This window comes from Nannospalax galili, unplaced genomic scaffold (genome assembly GCF_000622305.1).
Source record: "Nannospalax galili isolate Female #2095 unplaced genomic scaffold, S.galili_v1.0 scaffold751, whole genome shotgun sequence".
NCBI classification, from domain to species: Eukaryota; Metazoa; Chordata; class Mammalia; order Rodentia; family Spalacidae; genus Nannospalax; species Nannospalax galili.
In genome coordinates this window covers 4,766,043-4,788,506 of record NW_008331125.1, presented here as the reverse complement: position 1 = coordinate 4,788,506, position 22,464 = coordinate 4,766,043, and the positions used below count along the sequence as shown (strand labels likewise).

Sequence of the window (22,464 nt, the reverse complement as noted above, 5' to 3'; positions counted from 1 at the left end):
GGGGGGGGGGAGAGAATGGGGGGGGAAACAAGCAGGAGTGGGAAGTTCAGCTACTGCTGGAACTGAGGACAGACTTTAGAATTGTTTATATGGTGCTAGTTTTGCAGGCATTCAGAATGCAAAAGATTTAACATCATGGAGGCTTTCACTGAGCTTGCAAAGAAGGCCAGGGAGACAAGGCAATGTGTAGCAGGGCTGGAGTCCCTGCTAGGAGCCCTGATGCACGAAGTGTGATGCATGAAGTTATGACAGTGAAGCCTAAAATGGAGACCACAGGATGTAAGAGATGCCAGAATGACTGCCAAAGTCACATATAGCAGGTGAAGCCCATCTAAAAGAGAAGCTATGTGGGCTGCAAATGGTAAGACCACAGGGGTAAGGTTACTCATATCTGCTGGAGCGCAGATGATATCACCCCAAGCCCGGGAAACTGGTCATGGAGCTATAGGATTTAATGTGTGCCTTTCTGGGTTTCAGTATTCCTTGGGTCCAATTCCTCTTAACTATGCCTCTTTCTTTCTTAGAATGGAAATGGTTACTTTGTGCCCTTGTATAGTGAAGGCTATTGCTTCCGTTTTTATTTTTACAGGAGCTAGTTTCTCTTGGGTCTCAGAAAGGACTTGGGCTTTTGATCAATGGTAGGACCATTTTGATCAATGGTAGCACCTTTAAGACTTGGCAAAAATCTTATAGATGAACTAAATACATTTTGCATTATGAGATGGCTATGAGTCTTTTGGGTGGAATGTTACAGCTTTTTTTTTCCGGTCTTTTTGAGACAGCGTCTCTGGATAGTCCCGGCTGGTATGGCACTCGCTATATAGACCACACTGGCCTTGATCTCACAGAGATCCACCCGCCTCTGCCTCCCAACTGCTGGGACTAAGGCATATGCCACCACCTCTGGCTGGAATGTTATGGTTTAAAGCAATATATTTCAGTGCCAAGTTGACAAGGGTTGGACTTATGATGGTTAATCTTCATTGTAGGATTCATTGGTGGTTTCTGTCAACTTGACATAAACTACAATCACTTGGGATTAAAGAACCTCAATTGGGGGATTTCCCCCATCCAGACTTGCCTGTGGGCATGTCTGTGAGGCATTTATTAACTGTTAATTGAGGGTGGCCCAGCCTACTGTGAGTGGTGCCATTCCTGGGCAGGTGGTCCTGAGCTGTGTAACAAAAGTAGCTGAGCAAGCCAGGGGAAGCAAGCTAGTAAACAGCATTCCTCATGGTTTCTGCTTCAGTTCCCGAGGCTCCTGCCTCGGTTTCTCTCAATGATGGACTACTGATGTGGAGTCATAATAATCCCTTCCTCTCCCAAGTTGCTTTTACTCAGAGCAACAGAAAAAGTAACTAGAACATCTGAACTTAGAATCACATGGGAAATTGAGGCATACTTGATGTGTGGGTGTGGGTATGTGTGTGTGTACTCACTCGATTGTGCATGTGAAAACCTGAGGTTCATTTAACTCGGGTATCAATCCTCAGGAGAGGGCCATCTTATTTTTAGAGACAGGGTCTCTTATTGGGTCAGGGGCTTGCCAATCTGGGTAGGCTAGGTGACCAGGGGCCCTAGGGACCCTGTTTGTCTAAGCCTCCCTGGTGCTAAGATTTTGAAAACACACCACCAAACCTGACTCTTTTTTCCTAATTTTTATTTATTTTATGTATATGAGTATTTTACCTGCATGCATGCAATGCCCATGGAGATCAGAGAAGGGTGTCGGATCCCCTGGAACTGGAGTTATAGACAGATGATAGCTGCCATGTGGGTTCTGGTAACAGTACCCAGGTCTTCTGTTAGAGCAGTCAGTGCTTTTAATCACTGAACCATCTCTCCAGCTTCTCAAACCTGGCTTCTGACATAAGTGCTAGGGATTGAACTTAAGTCCTCATGCTTACATGACAAACACTTTACCTACTGAGCCATCACCCCACTAAGAATGTTTAATGGTCTAAAAGTGCATTGATGGTGAGGGAAAGAAAAGAGAGTTTGAAGGACACCTCAAGATTGTATAACTAAACAGATGTGAGGCAAGATCATATGGAGTTTGAAGAGATGGTATTGCATTTATGTAGAGTGGTTTTACAGGAAGGTTGATATGAGCTGAGGGAAAAGATAAGTGTTACAAATTAAATTTTTACTGTAATCATAGAGTCATTACCCACTGTCTAATTTTACTAAGATAAACTATAAAAATTTTCTTTTCCTGTAAGTTTTTAGATCAAGAAAGGTTAGTTTAATTCTATTCCTTAGTTTGAAGTTTTCAAATAATAAGGATAACTGCTAAGTTTATGAGCACGAATCATATGCTAGGCATCATGCTAGTACTTTATATTTGTAATCCTCAAAACCATTCTATAAGGTACCACCATTGCTTTCATTTACAGATGAGGACACTGAGATGCACAGTGCTTTGGACGTTTGCTCAGTACCATAGAGCTAATGAGCAGAAGAACCAGGACATAAACTCAAGCCATCTAGCTTTCCTTAACAACTATACTGCTTTCAAATCTAATATATAGAACATCTTAGCAAACGATACATGGTTTAGGATTCTATTTTCCTCCATCCTACATAGCCACTTGGAAAGGTTTTAACGTAGTTACCTGCAATGTGTTTGTATCCCATACTTTCAGAGTTTTATCAAATGAGCTGGATGTGAACATTCCCGTGTCATGAGGATACCACTGAACAGTCTCCACACTGTATTTGTGAACATCAGGATGGCTTCTACAAAACAGTAATCAAAATTAGAGATCACTGACTTAGGTGAATTTCAAATGTATTATATTATGAACAAGTAGCAGGCTCAGGTAGGTTTAGATCAGTCCTGTACTAACTGTTGAGGAGAAAGAATGTCTAGGTATTTCGAGATTCAAGCTTCCATAATGTGATATGGAGGTTTGCTTCCTTTCAAGGCTCATAATGTGAGATATTACTCATTCCTGGAATATATATAGCCTGGGAGATTGGTCAGTTACACTGAGCTGCTTCCATTTTGGTGGTGGCAAGATGAAATGACTGGACAAAATAACCTCTTTTGGCTTTGGAGTTGCTTTTCCCAATTATCATTCTGTCAGCATTACCATTACAACTGTTGAATGCTTCACACACCTCCATGGGATTCCACACAATACTGCTTATGAAGAACTTACTCTGTGACAAAAGAATGTCAATGTAATTCACTAATTTTATGCAACCCATCACAAAACTACATGTATCTTATGAAAGGTTATCCTGTCCTAAAAGATGCAGTATATTCCCTGAATCAGTGATCAGTACCATCTTACTGAATCTTAAACTGGCTGTTGAGATACTTTTGAGACAATGAAGGAAATGTGAACACTGGATATTTACCATCAGGAATTATTGTATATGTGAGATAGTAGTACCTATCTATTTTATAAAAGAATCTTCATTTGAATGATACAAACAATTATGGATGAATTAATGTTATCTGAGATTTACTTTAAAGCAATCCTGAGAGTGGATGAGTATGTGGTAGAGGTGAAATAAGTTTCTTAAGATTGACAGCCGGTGAAGTTGGATGATGGGTAAACAGTTCACTATACTGCTTGTTACATTTGTATATGTGAGACATTTCTTATAATAAAACAAACAAAAGATTATAGGATACTACTATAACTTTGTGTAGACAGGACCATCATGGTTCTGGTTTCTAAGAGTGAGGATGTAAGTCCCAATAGTAGACAAAGAACCCTAAAAATTTGTGGTGCTAAATAAAGGAAAGAGGCAGTCTTAAATGCCCACTCTGGACCTGAGACAGATGTAAAAATATATGAACTGCATTATCTACATCTATGTGTGCTCACAGGTTGCATAATTCTGATACAGTGGACATTTTATTAGGTTATGCAGGAACTTTTTAAAAAAAAGTATGGGGAGAAAGGTGTACACGGATGTTGGACAGTCAAAAGTGTAGACGTGCGCCCTTTTTCTTATCTGCTAAGCATTCAAACTCCTATTTGCAGGGAACCTTTTTGTTTTGTTGAGAGCAAGTCCCTTGTTTTGCTATAGAAAGCAAGGGACTCTTCTTCCTTGGCATGAAAGGCATGAAACTCTAAGTCTCCAGGGGTTAATGGAAATCCCAAGGAGAGCCAGCATTTGATCAGAGCTGTAGAGTTGGGTCTGTGTTGCAGCAAAACCCAAATGAAGTTGTTTCTGTGATATGACCTTGACTGTGCTTCCTATCTTAGCTCTTCTCGCTTCCTGCTCATTTGTAAGTTTAAGTCTCTCATCTCAACAATTATATGAGATACTAAACATCATTCCAATAAATTTCTACTTAAAATAAGTAGAATCAACTTCAATATGCTCCAAAGATTCTTGACTTCCACAGAGATTTTTTTTTTGATGGGTTTAGTTTTTAATAAAACAAATCCCTCAAAAAAAAAAAAAACCAACAAAACAAAACAAAAAAACAGGGTGTGCTGGCACATGCCTTTAATCCCAGCACTTGGGAGGCAGAGGCAGGCAGATCTCTATGAGATCAAGGCCAATCTGGTCTATATAGTGAGTTCCAGACCAGCTGGGGCTACAGGGAGACCTCATATAAAACAACAAAACAAAACAAAACAAATTCTTAATGTAGTAATCACATAGAAAAGCTCATTTATATTTTAAAATTTAATCTCAAAACAGCACAAAATATTGTATCATTTCTTATGTACAATCTGCCTTTTCATGTACATTTTGTATGCTCAGGAAAAACCAAATTAATACAGCAACAATAAATACTAGAAAATGATCTAAGCCACATTAACTTAATAAATTTTATTGACATTATTTTTAAAAATTGTATGTCTAAAATGTAAACTATTTAGACATAAAAATGCTTTTAACTCACTTTGTAAATATGTATACTATATGCCCATTTTGAAATGAAAAGTCATGCTTCTAATTAGCATTTGAACTCAGGAAAACATTTTATGCTTACAGAATTTAACTTTTAGTTTTTAGAAAGGGTGAGGAAACGTGTGTAAATGCTCTACCCCTTTTACAAAGCAAGTCCCATAACCTCCTTACTAGTTACTGGTCAGGGAGGCCCCAGGAGCCCAAAACAACACAGGTTATAGCCATTGCTGATGGTTGCCCACCATAACAAAAGGTAAGACCTAATTGCTAAAGACACAACACAATTTGGAGAGATTTCCCAAATTTATGTTTCTATGAATCAGCAGAACAAACACATGATTGTGAATCTTAGGAGCACTGATGACCCGAAGAGAACATTCCAGAGCTTTGAGAATAGCTACAATATAGTTGATGCTAATTTTTATGAGTTTCTCCTTTTCAAAGCACTTTCATAGTGGTTAGTTTCTCTGTTAAAGCAAAGGTCTGCTTAACAGCAGATCCAACAGCAGCTGCCAAGAATGATTTAAATGATTATTATGAAAAAAAAAAAAACTGACACAATGCCACAGAACAGTTTATTAGAAACTTAAAACTAATTTTCCTAAGCCTAAGTCAGTAAATAGCCAGAGAAGTCAAGATACATAGCTCTATTTTAAGTTAAGCAGTTATGAGTAGCAGACAGAGAAGAATGAGGAGCATGTGTGTATGGAGTAGGGAGGTTGCCTGTACACATCTTGTTTTTAATCCTTTTACAATGAATCAATTGAGAAGCCTAGTTTGCATTTATAATTAGCACAAAGAGTCAGGACTCCTATATTAAACTACACCCATCCAGGACTCAGGTACCATTGTGAAAAAAGGGGCGGAAAGATTGTTAAGAGCCAGGGAAGAGTTGCATGACCATATGGAAATAGAATCTGACAAGCTCCTGGGACCCTGCTCATATGAACCTACAGCAGTGGTATCAGATTGCACAGGACCCATGCAAACTCAGACAAAAATCCAGCACAGAACTGGGAAAATGGACAGCAGACCCCAATCTCAGCTGAAGAAATATTGGCAACTGATTACTGCTGGGTGAAGAGGAGTTGATCTTCCTAAATTGAGACTCTAGATAGGCTGACTAGACCTCAGTAGTAAACTTGCACTAAGGGATGTGTGGGGACACTAACTTGACACAATAGGCCTTAAGACAAATGACAGAATGTATGAATTCTGGTGGGGGACTATAAGAGGGTGCTAGTGGAGAAGAGGGTATAAAGATGATTAAGATTGGAATGTTCTGTATGAAATACACAAAAATTCAATAAAAAAGAAAAAAGATTCATAAACAATTCTTATGCTAAGTAGTACTAGAAATTACAGATACTGAGGTATTCCCTGTAAATACGGAACAAAAAAGACACAAAAGATTTTCAAAAAAATTTTTTGAAAACTGATATAAAAGCCATTTGGAGTCAGTCACAGGATAAAAAAATCTATACCTGAATTTCAATTATTTTCAAGAAAGTATCAAGGGATATTTATGTAAATATGTCAACTGGAAAATTTACTTAAGAAATGCATATGACTGCTATTTTCATGCTTTGCATTTGATGTAAAATACTTAACTGTTCACATATTCATGAATTATATTTAAAAATACACACCTGCCAATGGAACATACTGCTTTACATGTGTAATAAGGTTGTCTGGTGGAGTTCTCAAGGTCATAAAGTACAATCACACCATCTGAACCACCTGATAACATGCTGCTAATAAAAAAGTCATAATAATCACTGTATGTAGTTCATTTATTCATGATTACATATTTCAAAACATTGATCTATATAGCCAAATGTATCAGGATAATAAATACAGTTACTAATACAGACTTTAATAAACTAAAATTTCCTTAACATTTATAAAAGAATGAATGCAGAAAAAATCAATTTGTGATCATTTAATTAAAATGATTTAACTTACCTTCATGATTACAAAAAGAAGGTAGAATAAGATGTCAGAAAGATGTTTCTTAGGTAAAATATCATCACATTATTTTAAATATCTCATTATGTTTGTGCTAAGTAAAAAGAGAATTAGACTAGTTATAACTGATATTAGCTCCCTGCTCCTGGGCAAGCTATATTAACTATTTACACCTTTCAACATTTGCAAGAATGAAGTGGAGGCGCATTTTCATCTAAATGACAAAGTTGATGTGACAAATGCAAAATTAGTTTCCTTTCTTCTTTTAGAAAAGTTATTATATTCAACCTGAGTACCTACAATACCTATGGCACTCTGCTAATAAACTGTGAATAATACAGGCATAGTTCCTGTCCTCCCTGGAATTTTGTAGCTTAGTAAGAAAGTCAGATAACATACATAATCACACAAATTGTTAGTTGTACTTAGGATCATCATGGCAATAAGTTACTTTTATTTCCATTTGAAGATTCAAAGATGGTATCTTTAATTATAGTATTTAATCTGTTACCCAAAGGAGAAGGAGAAGTGGAGATAGCCAGAGATGTTTGTCAAGGTTAATGATCCAAGCTCACTCTAGGAACCTAAAGAAGGAATGTACTGATGAAGTCTGGAAGAGAGAGTGGTACACAGGTCATCCACTCATAGTCTTGTTTTTAATAGTAAATGGGTGCTAAAAAGATATGAGAACATCTTAGGAAAAAATTCTCTCCTACTGGTCTATTACATGGATAGAATCTTTCTACTCAAAAGCTTTGTGAAATAATTTCTAAATAGTAAAAGTAACGTGTTAGAAAATATACTGAAACAAAAAATTCTTTACATTAATTCAACTCAATGTATAAAATTAACTTATAAAATACTGTTTTTGGCACTTTATATTTTAAGCAATTTCTCTGTACCCGCTTTTAAGGATGCTACTAGTTTTTAGGTTTTTTTTGTTTTGTTTTGTTTTGTTTGTCTTTTTGAGACAGGGTTTCCCTGTAACCCCAGCTGGCCTGGAACTCGCTCTGTAGACCAGGCTGGCCTCTAACTCAGAGATCCGCCTGACTCTGCTTCCCGAGTGCTGGGACTAAAGGTGTGCACCACCATGCCTGGCTTGCTACTAGTTTTTTTAAAAGATGATTTCTTTTCAATTATTTTAATTTTCTTTTTTTCATAAAATTATCTCAAATAATCTTTGCATCTGGAGTTGTTGCTACCTTCAGCTGACTTCCCGACAGCATAATACTCCCAGTTTGGAACAATGGGTGGTAAAATATGGTAAATTCAGAGCAAATCCTAGGAGAGGGGCTTTGATTCTCCTTTCTCATAGTGGAATGTACAAGTATTTTTCACAGTCACTACTTCTGTCTTTTTACCATCATTCAGAGTAACATTCTGTTTATTACAGGAAAAACTCATTGAGCAAGTTCTCTATTTTGTATTTCTTTTGGATCAAACTTGAATACTGAAAAACTTTGGACATTCTGAATTTTATTTTACTATTATGCAAAATATAGTTACCCAATTAAAAACAGGTAAGTTATCAAAGGATTCTTCACAAAGGTCTAAACAATGGAACCTTTCTCTTCGAAGTTTTGTGACTTTTATAGTAACCATGGACTTTCTCTTCTGAATAGTACATAATTTGCCACCCAAAAAGTATCTCATGAATAATAAATACTAGCTTTGCTCTAAACCGTTTTAAATATTTACTATGTCTCTCACTCACCTTTCTTCCTCTTTTCTCCCCCTATCTTTTTCCTCTCATGATTTATTTGTGGCAGAAGCCAGGTCATTCCTCCTGCAATTTCTAGCTTAGACTTTGATGACTAAATTTGTATACTGAAATTTAAAATGATCTTTCATTATTGGTTTATTTCCTCTGATGTGATGTCAGCAGTCAAACCAATTCCTAGACCCACAAATTTATGTATTTATATAAAGTATTGTTATTTTCTATTATCATCGGATATCATCAATCCTGTCCCTCTGGTTATTCTGGCTGTCTGATTTCAACTCTAGTAAAAAATGATTTCCCATTAGTCTCTCTTAAAGTATCAACTATACTTTAAAATAACAGCTAAAGATACATTCTATACTGAAAAGCCTTCTGCATTCAAATTAAATTCTTCATTTACTGACTTAACATGAATGTATTTGTGCCACAAGAGTTTGGAAATGTGTATCTGGAACATATTGTAGATCTGATGTTCTGTATGTATTCTGAATGAATACAGCCAATTCAACAATTACAATTAGAAATTTTTACTTATTTTATGCAATGTCCACTACTTAACCTGAAAAGGCAAAATTCTACTGCATCTTACTTAGAAAGAAAATGGTAATATATGTATAATAAACTTACTATCTTCCTTCAACAGATTCAATGTCAAGAGTGTTAATTCCACTGCCATGGATTCTTTCAACATCTCTGTCTTTGTTTAACTCCAGTTCCAGTACCCTTAAAAAATTAAAAAAGATAAAACTTACCAATAAGAAAAAAAATTAACATAAACAAATTCTTCATTTCTCCACGATTACATATAGTACTACAAAAATTGTAATAAGTCTTTTACACACATTTAAAGATGTTTAGATTTGTGCATATTTTCTATAAGCTTTTAAAAATTAAGTTACTTATAATTGCATGCAAATATTTTCATTTGAAACGTGACTTTAAATTTTATTTAATCAGTTTAAGTTGGTTAAATGATATTTATAGATAAAATTTCAAGAAAAATATTAAATTCTGATAAACTTAATTGAGGACACCTAGTGGATGAAAGTTTAAATTACAGAATTTTAAAAAATCCTCATAAATGTTTCCTAAACCTGTAGAAACATAAAACATGTTTAATGCAGCAATATAAATGAAGTGATTATTTTCCTTTCTTATCAGAGCTCTGGTCCCAGGAGGTGGGACTAAACCTCTTGCTTTTTTACCTGTCTTCATACTTCTGAGCCCAGCCTTGGGCTCAAATCTGGAAATGTGTAGTACAACAGGAAGCAGAGCCCAAATTTCCTGGCAGGAGGACCAAAATGGGAGTTCTAGAAAGTTGAGAAATATGAGAAATCACAGCAAAAGTGGAGATCAAGATGGCCATGCCATAAAATAATTTATGGACTCCAGGGCTCATCACTCTAGAACATGCATGGATCCGATCCTGTGCATCATGTAAAAGATTCTAAAGACAACTAACTACCAAGTAGGTCACTTCCGGATCACAGAGTGGCATGCATCTGTGGCACATCTAAACTGACACTGAAACCACAGCCCACATATGGAAGTATGACCCTACAGCCTAAACCTAATCTTATGAATTGCTACCAAAACAAAAAGTCAACGCTCTTTGTAGATTAAGGCAAGACATTGAGTCTAGTGACAGTACTTGAAATATCTAGGCTGTAATTCAAAATTTTTCTGCATATGAAGAACTGTGAAAATTTCAACTTGTATGGAAAAAAGAAGAATCAATGATAACATGGACTTTGGAATTATGTGAAAAAGACTTCAAGGCATTTACGACAAAATGCTTGAGTGAGAGATTATAAATGGTCAGTACTAGAGTGGAACTGACCGAGGCAAATATAGTAAACACGAAGATAGAAAAATTAAAATTATACAAGCTAACAAAAAAAATTGGAGGGGTAGAGAGAAGAGAGCTTAAACTACCAAAGGAACAATTAAAATAGGACTAAGCCTGGTGGTGCATGCCTTTAATCCTAGCACTCTGGAGACAGAGGCAGGCAGATCTCTGTGAGATCAAAGCTAGCCTGGTCTACATAGCAAATTTCAGACCAACTGGGGCTACTAGGGAGATCCTGTCTCAAAAAAAAAAAAAAAAAAAAAAAAACCCAGTCCAACCCAACCCAAACCAAACAGAAGTTTGGTTTTTGGTTTGATGATTAAAAACAGTTATAATGCTGTCTGGTGGGGTATACACTGCTTGTAAACGCAAATGTAAGGCAGCAGCATATAGAATGGAGGGTAAAGGGTGCTAAAGTTTCACATATTCTAAACGAAGCAGTAAAATGATTCTAAGTAAGCAATGAAAAGTTATGCAACCACTAATATATATGCACATACATATTACTATATATAGATAGTAAAAATCATGACAGATAAATTTAAAATGGAGTGCCGAAGAATATCCAAATAAATCAAAAGAAAGCAGGAAAGGGGGAAAAGGATATGGAGTTAAGGCAGGCTCATATATTCCTGGGAATACAAAACACTTGTGGAAAACTGTTAAGTTTCTTAAAAAAGTGAAGCACCTAGTGTTTCAGTACTGTGTACTAAATCGTTGAGAAACAAAAGAATATGTCCACACAAAGACTGGAACATGAATTCTCATAGCCGTTTTAAATGAATAGGCCCCCAAGTCAAAAATGTCTGCCAACAGGTGAGTGTCTAAACTAATTGTGGTATATCCGCACAATGGAATGCTCTACAGTAATAAGAGATAATTGATACATGCAAAAAAAAAAAAAGAGAGAGAAATTTCAAAACAGTTATGTTGGAAAAAAGCTAGACTAGAGGATTCCATTTATATAGACTGCTTGAACATATAAGCTAATCTAAGACGATCAGAAGTTTATCGGGTAAGAAGAGGGTAAAGTAAGGGAAGGGAAGGATTATAAAGCACAACACTTCTAGGATGATGGATGCTGGTCCTCTTGAGTATGGTGTTGGTCTCAAAAGTGTACACGTGGCAAAACCCATCATATTTTACACTACAACTTTAAACTTATTTGGGGGCGGGGGTGTTGAGATATGATCTTACTATGTAGCTAACTAAATCTGACCTGGAACTTGTTCTGTAGCCTAGGCGGCCTTGAATTTGCACAGTCCTAGCTGGTCTCAAGCTAGCAACCTTCTTACCTTTGCTTCCCAGGTGCTGTAATGTCAATGTCCAGCTTGCAAACTACAATGCAATGTGCAGTTTATGTCAATTATATCTCAATAAAGTCACAACCCCCTTTAAAGGGTGCTACCTGTGAACACTGCCTAACAGCACTTATTTATGCTTTTGTCCTTAATGGTTGACAGGGAAGGACAACAGATATCCTTTTGGAATAAAATAGGACTTTACAGTTGTTTAGTTAAGCAAAAACATCACAATGAGAATTTTACAATGAATGAGAATTTATTTAAAAATACAAATAACCTTTAGTACTTTAAATAGAGAACTAACTTTCACTCACAGTCTGATATGCATTAGTTTCAGTTCAGTAATTTAGCTGAATACTAGACCCCCATTAACATGGTTCAAATTTCAGTTGACGCAGTATATTAACTGAGATATAGCACAGAGCAAAGTTCACTACTAGCTATTCAGTCTAAAACCATTATATAGACAGCATGTAGATCATAGTTAGTGACTAATTTACATGACTTCTTTCAAAGTCTATAAGACTGGTTATTGTACATCTGTTATTCAGTTTACAACAACATTGCAAAGCATACAAGTTTGCTATGTCTGTGCCTCAGAGAAAAACCCACATGAAATTTACAAAAAAAGATGAAGGAACTGGTCAGTACAATGAAAGTACACCAAAGAAATGAAAAGTGATAACGCTGGAAGTGAAAGGCTAACAACATAAATGGAGTTAAAGAAACATTAGCTGAGCATGAGAATGTTCACATTGCTGGTCATTTGACAGACTACATAGAGGAAATCAATGAATGTGGACTTATAGACATAAATGGGGAAAAGTGGTTATGATGAAAAGCCTAAAATGTCCCAGAGGAAGTGATGCTGGCAAAAAACCAAACCAAACCAAAAAGAAACTTCCCTTGGGAACTCTCAGAGACATTTCACAGTACTGAAAATGTAAGGCTAGAATGTTGGCATATGATCCAAGCTTAGAAAGATGCACAACAGTCAGATGGGCTTTAAGAAAAGACTAGCCTTATGCAGTGAGAGGGCAAGTACAAGGCTCTCCTTACAAAGTGAATTTAGTCTACTGCTTTACATTATGGTGTATTTATTAAACAGTACTAACTTTACTATTGTTCATTTTCCTATGCACATTCACTATAAATGTAAGCTTTCTGTGTTATGACAAAACAACTTAAAGTTTAGGAACAATTGCAAGCCCCCATGAATTAAGAGGACCCTTTTTTTCAAAGGTTTCACCTTACACAGTTTTTTGTTTCACCACATGCAAAGAAAGGACTGACTCTTTCCTTGCTGGCTATTGAAGTAGAACTACACGGGCTGCACATAGCACCAGGTCAGCTTTGTCCAGGTCATACACTCCATGCTTCTCAGAGCTGTTCAAAATGTATTAATCTATTTTAGTTGAGTAAAATTTTAGGGCATACACAAAGAAATGACCATGGACCTTTCTCAGACAATGGTTATTCAGTCCTGAGTACACACGAGAATCATCTGGGGGACTTACAAAGTTCCACTGTCCTTCCACACCTTGAATCAGTCTTTGAGGGGGTAACTTTGGCATGAATATTTTTTCCAAATACTTCAAGTGATCCCAATATTCTGGCAAAGTTAGGAATTACTATCTTATCGTTTTATGTCCCTCAATCGCTCATAATTATCGTCTCAGTCATAGCACTCTGTTTTAAGCAATTTGCTTAGCTTGAGTATTTTTAAGTGGTCTACTTACTTTTTATAACATCAAGTCCCTTTTTGATTTCATATTTTATCAGTCTACATTAAAATTAGATAACAATAAGTAAAACTGGGTTAGGGAAAAATACTGTCCCGCTTTCTTTTTCAACTTAAAAGAACAAAATGTCATTAAATTCCTCCAGCTTTGCATAAACCAATGCCAACAGTTTTGTCCCATCTCCGTGCCAGTTTTCTTAACCTTTCTGAGCCACAGGTGGAGTGAGGGCAGGGGCTGTAGCTCAGTGCAGAGCGCTTGCCTTGTATGCATGAGGCCCTAGGTTCAGTCCCCAGTACTGCCGTTGGGGGGTGGGTACCAGTGGCTCTGAAGGTCAGACAGGTGTAGTATAAGATGGGGCTGCCCTAGAGCACAGTCTGATCTTGAAGTTTATGGTCAGCCACACCACCCAGGGGAGGTCATGGTGACTGCCACAAGTCTTTTGCTTTCCTACTTGAGTGGTGATAGTGACAGTACATATCCTGGTGTGAGGAAGGTACACAGTACTGGAGCAACGGGGCTGAAACTGTGGACAGGAATCCTTGGCGAGGGCTCAGGTCTCTAACTGGGTCCAACTAGCACTTTTGCTGGAGATCTGTGGAGAGCTGGGGTTCACTATCATAACAGCCCTGGCCTTAGAGGCCACAATCCTTGGTAACCGTTATTGGGCCTTGAGTCCATAACAAGGTGGTGATTCTGGAGCCCAAACCAGATGTGTTACAAGGTGGCCTGCCTGGCAGCTGAGTGAGCAGGTAGTCCTGTGAGATGCCCTACTGTGTCATCCTCCAGCATGTATATTCTACCAGGCCAGAGCTGATGGCCAGACATACTTAGCATCGGGCAAGGCCTTGGTGAGGGCACACAAACTACTTTCTGTCTTCATGTATCCCTTTATAGGTTGTCTGAAGCCGCTTGGCTTGGAGTCAGAAGGTCAGGCCTATTCCACGTCCCACGCAGGGACTCTTAGGAGTTGGCATCTGAGGTCAGTTTGTTTCCTACATTCTGCACCAAAATAAGGCTGTTTAGGGGCAGAACGTATATTGGGGGGGGGCATGTACCTCACTGCAGCCCCATTGTGGCCTGAGCAGTTATGAGTACTGTCTGCTCTTACAGAGGACCCAGGTTTGGTTTCCAGCACCCACATGGTAGCTAACAACTGTCCATAACTCCCAATTACAGAGGATCCAATACCCTCTTCCAACCTCCATGGGCACTGCACAACATGGGTGCACTTATACACATATAGGCAATACACTCATACAGATAAAAAAAATAATAAATAAAAAATATTTTTAAAACACTTTTTAGCCAGGAACTCAAGTTCTTCCTTGGGAATCACACTATGCAGAGAAATGAAATCCATTTACAGGTAGGTTAATCTAGTGATTTAATTAAGAGACCTCTCATTTATTTTGAACTTTTATGTCTTCTAATGAAGTGAGAAATTTAGGTCATGGAATTTTGACAAAGACCTATACTTAGGCCTTCCTCATATCAACTATATTTAGAAATTAAAAGAGTTAGAAACCAAACTTTTCAGTCCTTCAGTGGCTTACTTAGTGTTGCTATTACCAGAGTTCCAAACACTTAAGGACAGGGGAAGAAGGGGATAATGCTGCTTTAAAAAAGTAATGCAGTTTTTCACTGAAATTAAAGATGAAGCAACAGGCAAGTTTTCCATTGTTTCCTTTGCTAACCAATAATGGAGGAACTGCAGAACAACTTCGAGTAACAAGTCAGATTATCAGAGAAGACTGGCAAATACTGACACACATGAACTTTGCTTGAGTTCTTACAGTCACTGGAACAAAAACTTCTGGATATGTCTAGTAGACTGCATGGCTCAGTTGAACAGTTACTGTCATTTTTATACTAACTGTGTGAAAGGAGGTCAGCAGCAGACACAAGCCCAATGCTTAGAACTAATCAAAATGTGGCTTTAAAAAAAGATTTAATGTATTTAGTTAAAATAACTTCAATTGTTTTGAAACATGCTATTCTAAATATGTACCACCAAAATGGAAAAATGAAGATAATACAGCTTTTAGTATATAAAAAGCACACAATTGTTAAAAACAGATAATGGAGTATATCAAATTATTTATTATTTTTGTCTGTTTCTCAGTTGAGGTAGGTTACTTGGCAAATGGCTTCCAGTGGTCTCTGACTTCCAGTATTCAGGACCTTAGGTAATTTCCTCTCCTTGAGTGAGCCAGATCTAGCAACTCACTTCTGAAGACTGGAACATGACAAAATGACAAGATGGCACTTTCAAAATTAAGTTATAAGAAGAGTCTTGTTTCCATCTTACTCTGAGCTGTCTGCTTTGGTGGAAGCCAGGTGTCATACTGTGGTCTATGTAGCAAGGAATGGAAGGCAGCCTCAAACAAAAGCCAGGGAAGACTCTAATCCTATCTACAACCACTTTAGAGAGTTTGAAACCAGATTTTTTTTTCCCCTTAGATTTTTGTAGTGCTAGCGATTGAACCCAGGGCCTTGCATATGTTCCTTGAGCCCTCTACCACTTAGGCAAGATACATTTTCATCCCATTCACCTTTGAGACATGGCCTCACTACATGGTTCAGGCTAGCTTCAAATTCTAGTCTCTTCGTTACATGGTTCAGGCTAGCTTCAAATTCTAGAGTCTCTTGCCTCCACCTCCCAATGCTGGGATTTTTAGGCATATGCCATACCTGACTTTATCCATTACCTTGATTGTAGCCTATAAAACATAATGAACTTGGGGCTGGAGAGATGGCTCAGGGGTTAAGAGCACTGACTGCTCTTGCACAGGACCCAGGTTCGATTCCCGGCACCCACATGGGAACTGTCCTCTGTCCTTAACTCCAGTTCCAGGGGAATCTGAAACCCTCTTCTGACCTCCGCGGCATTGCACTCACATACATGCAGGCAATACACTCAGGCATAACTCCAGTCCAGCGGAATACAACACCTACTTCTGACCTCAACAGGCATTGCATGACATGGGTGCGCTCACATACATGCAGGCAATACACTCAGGCACATAAAATAAAAATAATAAATTAAATTAAATTAAAAAAATACTAAACTTGAGAGAGGATCTATTTCAGACAAATACACATTCCTGACATTTTGGGACTTTGAGGTACCAAATCTTTCGGTTGTTTTTAGCTGCTAAGTTTGGTGAATTTTGTTGTCCCAATGATGGGTAATGTGCACCTGAGTTCTTCCTTGGAGATACTAACTTATCAGTTGGCCAACAAGCAAACTGTGCTCCTTGCTTTTCTAACCCTATCAATTTAAATCTTTTTAAAAAACACTTTTATTACATTATTTATTGAAATAGTAGGACACAGGTGCTACTGCGCGCGAGTGGGGGGTTAGAGAACAACTTGGAGGAGTCGTTTCTCTCCTTCCACCTTGTGGGCCCTAGCGATCCAATGCAGGTCCTCAGGCTTAGCAGCAAGCACCCTTACCTGCTGAGTCGCCTTGCCCGCCCAAATTTCAATAAATAATGTAATAAAAGTGTTTTTTAAAAAGAAAATCAAATTTCCCATAACAGAATTATATATGTAACTACTTTATACACGTAAGTGAATCTCTTCACAGGATCCTCAAAAACACTAGGACAAAATGAAAAGTTTGCTTCCCTCTGGAAAACCTTGAGTATAAGATCAGCATTGAACCGACAAGGCATATATCTGAGAATCAGTATTCACGCTTAACTTTTCATACTCCACGTATTCAATCAATTTCTTGGCTATTTTTAAGTTCTTTTCTTTTCACCTGCCACCTCCCTTCCCTAGTCGTCCATCAGCTCGCTCGCTCCTGGAAAACTCCAAGTTGCCTAACTTCACTTACTCCTGCTCCATCTTTATTTACGTTTTCCCAAGCACACACGGCTCTTGCTCATGTGGCTTTTGCCTACTTCATTTTTTGCCAGTGGTCCTGCTACCCAAACTCTTGGCTCCAACCAGTGGTTCCGGTTCTAAACAGGCACGGTAGAGGAAAGGGGAAGGTTCGCTTTACCTCCGTGTGGACTGAGCTCTACGGAAGCGAAGCGGGTCCTCCAAACCCGCCTGTCGAGCGTACAATAGACTCAACATCACGTCTCCCTCTGCTCACGTCGGCGGTAGCCCTGGAAGCTGACATGCCAGAGCTTAGACCAGGTTCTAACAACCGAGCCTTCCATTGGCCAATCAGCGATACAGTCTGACCAATAGAGAGCGGCGATACTTGAACGCTCGGGGGCGGAACTCCAGTCTGTGGGCGCGGCTTTGCGTGGGCGGGGCCTCCTGACCCGCTGGGATCTGCACACTCTGAGCAACGCGCTGGCATGGGCTGGTCGGGGGGCGTTCTGCGCACCCTGTGGAGCGCGCTGTCAAGAGAGGTGAAGCAGCACGTGGGCACCGACCAACTGGGGAACAAATACTACTACATCGCGGAGTACAAGAACTGGAGAGGTGAGCGGGGCTGCGGGGTCACCCGGCGCTGCACTCGGGAGGCACTGCACTCCGGCGTTCCTAGAGGCCCGCGGCACCCTGGGGCCCAAGCCTTCCGCGCTGCCGGTAGCTGTGGTCAGGGTTCTCCGCGGAGGCCTGGCCTCGGGTGTCGCGGTCTCAGCCCCGGGAGTTCAGAGCCGCTGCCATGAGCAGCGAAGTCTGGACCTAAGCCCTCCTAGATGTGCGGGAGGGGCTCGGGAGGATCGGAATGGACTGGGGCGAGTGCCCAGCCCGAGGGGAGTGATTGCAGGGGTGTCGCTTCACCAGAACGTCGTCCTCAGAGATTGCGGGCTCCTTCGCCGCGTACGTCCCCTTCTGACAACCCAGACCTATCAAAGTAGGTCCGGACACACTGATCTTTTCTGATCCTCCGCTTCCTGTTCTCCTTCCCTAGTCCCAAGACCCCATCAAGGTCGATTTCAGAAACGTGGCTCTAATCGTTTCTGCCTAGTAATGCCGAGGGTTGTTGCGGGCTTAGGAGACCATCCTGTCCTTTGAAATCACATCACTTAGCCGCTCTCACAGCCTTTTCTGTTTTCCTCTATCGCCGGGAAACAGGTCTCAGACTTTGAGGAAGACAGGAGTTGGTTTACAACCTCAGCTCTGACACCTAAGAGCCGGGGGGGTCAATTCTCATCACGTCTCAGTATTCTTACTTGAAAGTTAGAGATAACAGCAACGTGATGGTGAGCTGCAGGAAGACTCATGTGTTTCATTAATTTCTCGCACATATTAACTGTATTAAAGTTTTGTTAATTGTTTTACTTAGCCTTTTTCTTTTTAAAAAATATTATTTATTATTTTATGTGTATGAGTGTTAGGCCTGCATATATGTAAGTGCACGGGCAGAGACTGCAGAGCTCAGAAGACGTCAGATCCCCTGGAACTAGAGTTATGGATGGTTGTTAGCCACCATATGGGTGCTGGGAACCGAACTTGGATCGTCTGCAAGAGCTACCAGTGCTTTAATCGCTGAGCCATTTCTCTAGTCTTGCTTAGCCCCTTTCTATAACTTCTTACCTTGGGCTTGTTTTCCAAGTGAGCTTTTAAATGCTGTCAAGGCTGTTTTCTGCTTCCTGTACCCAAGCAATCTCATCTGATCTCTGACACACTGTATTGATTTGCATTTTCTACAAGTTTTGTAAGTGGAAATACATAGCATGTTTTCCGACTTCTTTCTGGATTCTTAAGTATAATTATTTTAAAATTCATCTCTGTGTACCAAAATTTTAACCCTGTTTAACTGATACTGTTCCAGTGCATGGAATATATCATAATTTGTTTGCCTATTCGCCTGCTCATAGATCTTTGTGTTATTACCAGTTTAGGACTGTCACAAATAAATTATGAACATTTGTGTATATGGCTTTGTATGGACACATGCTTTCATTTCTCTTTATTGACTATAAGTAGAATGGCTCAGCCAACTTGTAGGTGTATGTTTCATTACATAAGAAACTGCCAAAATGATGCACCATTTTACCTTCCCAGCAGCAACACACAAGATGTTCAATCCTTCCACACGTAATATGGTCATATGGTCACTCTTCACTGCTTAGTTGATGTGTAGAGGTATCTCTTTGTGTGTGTGTTCTTTTTACTATTAATAAATTGGTTTATAAAACAAATTATTTTTAGGAGCTGTTTTGATGGCTCAGTAGTGTAAGAGCTCTTGTTCTACAAACGTGAGAACCCAAGTTGGAATCCCCAGCATCCAGCATCCATGTAAAAAGGGGAGTGTGACTGCACGTGCCTGTAACCCCAGGATTGGCAGAGCAGGGAAAGGCAGGGAGGGACCCTGTCTCAAGGCAGTTAGGCAGAGAGCACTAGAGGAAGACAACAGGCATTCTGCTCTGGCCTCCACATGTGTGTGTTCAGGCATGTTCAGTATGGCACACTTATGTTCATACAGCATACACACGACACACAATTTTTTTCAGGTTAAAATAGTATAAATTGGTGTACATTTGACATTCTGACACATAAGAAATTCATGTAACTTCATCACAATTAGGATACAGAACAGTGTAATTACTTTCAGTAGCTACTTCATGTCAGCCCTTTGTAGATATTCTTTTTCCATTGGTAACCTTGGCAACTAATTTATTCTCTGTCATTTATAGTTCTGCCTTTTTAAGAATATTGTACACATAGAAATATACCATATGTTAGTTTTTGAAAATAACATCTTATGGGGCTAGAGAGATGGCTCAGCCTTTAAGAGCACTGGCTGCCCTTGCAGAGGACCCAAGTTCAATTCCCAGCACCTACATGGCAGCTAACAACTGTCTATGACTCCAGTCCTAGGGGATCTGACACCTTCTTCTGACCTCTGTAGCACTGTACAACACGGGTGCACTTACACACATACAAGCAATACACTCATACACATAAAATAAAAATAAATAATAAATAAAAGGAAAACAGCATCCTTCATTCAGTATAATAATGCCTTTAAGATTCATTGTATGTATCAGTAGCTTGTTCCTTTTTATTGCTTTCTAAGATTTCATATTATGGAGGTACCATAGATTGCCCATTGAAGGGTATTTGGGCTACTTCCAATTTGGGATGCTTATGATTAGAGTTCACAGAGATCTGCCTGCCTCTGCCTCCCAAGTGCTGGGATTAAAAGTGTGTACCACCACACCCAACTAAGATGGGTACTTTAAAAAAATGTCTTTTTACTAATTCTTTGAGAATTTCATACATACACACAATGTATTTTGATCATATTCACTTCCTCCTCCCCATTAACTCCTCCCAGACTCTGAAGGGTACTTTTTATAATGTGTGTGTGTGTATGTGTGTGTGTATGTATGTGTGTGTACATGTGTATGTATGTGTGTGTGTACATGTAAGCCAAAGGTTAATGTTAGGTTTATCTTCTTCAATCACTCTTCTACTTCTTCTAAGACAGGGTCTCAGTAAGCCTAGAGCTTGCTGATTTGGCTATACTGGCTGGCTAACAAGCCCCAGGGATCTTACTATCTCTCCTTCCCCAGCACTGGGATTATAGGCCTAAACTGCAGGGCTGGCTTTTACATGGGTGCTGGGATCTATACTTTGGTCCTGATGTTTGCACACCAAGCACTTTACCTACTGAGGCATCTTCTAAGCTCAGTTCAGATTTTTAAGAAATACCCTTTATAAGGTTAACAGAGTTCCTTTGTATTCCTAGTCATTTCCCACAGAACATGTTGAGCTTATTGTTTTCAGTTATTCATAAAATTTCCTGATTATTCAAACTTTTTATGCACATTTATTGTGTGTGTGTGTGTGTGTGTGTGTGTGTGTGTGTGTGTGTCACAGGTGTGAAAGTCAGAGGACAACTTGTAGGAGTTGGTTCTCTGTACCATTTGGCTCCCAGGGATCAAACATTTCTTCATGCTGTTGGAGCCAATCTCACTGGCCCCATTCTTGTAATATTTGTAGTATTTGTAGTAATAGTCCATGAATTGGTCAGTGATTATATAATATTATACCCCATTTTAAATGCACAGTTTTGTGTGTATGACAGTACTATGTTTTAGTATATTTGTGGATATATATTTAAAGCAAATTATTACATTGAATAAAAATGTTTTTGCTTTACTAGTAAATTTTTTTCATACTTAGTAGGTATAAAATTATTGGTGATAAGTCATATGCACTCTGTATATGCCATGTTCAGAACAACCAAAGGGATTTATCCTTTTGCTGGAAATGTACATATATAAAAATTTAAAGATCATCATTCTGCATCATCATTTTTAGTGAGGTAAGTTAGAAACCATCTACTGATGGTTTTCTTTGGTGTTCTGAGTGCTGGCCATGCTTTTTAGAGGAGGTAGCTAGAAGTGCCTGCAGCTTTATTGATCACCGTTCCTGGAGCCATCTTCATGTCTGATTTCAAGTCATCAGCTACAAGACTGCCAAAGACCTAGATATGGCCGAGCATGAGCATTCTTTCTAATAGAACTACTCTGAACTTGTTGGTAAAAGGCCAGACATTGTCAAAGCTTTTCTATTGGAATTTTAATTCAGGTATATTATATAAAGAGAAAAGGAGAGTATGAAAATAATTGGGAATCAATAGATGTCTGTTTTCTCTATTTCCAAGGAGACACAGTGGCACCTAAGTCAAGAATTCCTCTTAGACCACCTAGGTAGGCACTCTTAGATCCTGAGTCACCTTCCAGTTCTCAGTTGGACCTTGTTTTCCAACTGTTGAGTCTGTCCCCTTCTTTCTTTCTGAGTCCTTATAGTATTCCCTGTTACCAGAGGGAGCCATGTACTCTTGGTTTAGAGGAAATGAGACCTTGATTGATGATAACAGAGAAATGAATCTTGTGTACTGCTGTCTGGTATCTCTTAAGTACCTGATTCTTGATTATTGAAGCCAGAGGCACAGACATTTTCTTTGCTATGTGAGACTTTCTTGCATTTATACTATATATTAGAATTAAGGAATTTTAGGATTTTGGAAGTAAAACTGTTTCATCTGTTCATTTTGACTTTTTTTTTTTTTTT

At 38.8% G+C, this 22,464-nt stretch overlaps 2 protein-coding genes across 6 annotated transcripts in view; one reads left to right on the top strand and one right to left on the bottom strand.

The window, feature by feature from the left end:
* Window positions 1–17,625, bottom strand: part of Ercc8 (ERCC excision repair 8, CSA ubiquitin ligase complex subunit) — a 57,478-nt gene extending 39,853 nt beyond the window's left edge. For 2 of the 4 annotated variants that reach the window (XM_008821543.3, XM_029557948.1), the window contains exons 1-4: window positions 17,480–17,625; window positions 9,203–9,298; window positions 6,534–6,638; window positions 2,616–2,739 (exon numbers count right to left, since the gene is read on the bottom strand). In XM_008821543.3, the coding sequence (XP_008819765.1) occupies window positions 2,616–2,739; window positions 6,534–6,638; window positions 9,203–9,298; window positions 17,480–17,556 (402 nt within the window). In that variant the 5' untranslated portion in view covers window positions 17,557–17,625. Of the gene's footprint in view, window positions 1–2,615; window positions 2,740–6,533; window positions 6,639–9,202; window positions 9,299–17,479 lie in introns of those variants that run through there. The other 2 variants (XM_008821552.3, XM_029557951.1) reach the window with 2 other exon arrangements.
* A 101-nt stretch (window positions 17,626–17,726) lies between these two features.
* The window catches only part of Ndufaf2 (NADH:ubiquinone oxidoreductase complex assembly factor 2), a 133,885-nt gene continuing 129,147 nt past the window's right edge, over window positions 17,727–22,464 (top strand). For both annotated transcript variants that reach the window (XM_008821454.2, XM_008856372.2), the window contains exon 1: window positions 17,727–17,913. In XM_008821454.2, the coding sequence (XP_008819676.1) occupies window positions 17,787–17,913 (127 nt within the window). In that variant the 5' untranslated portion in view covers window positions 17,727–17,786. The remainder of the gene's footprint in view (window positions 17,914–22,464) is intronic.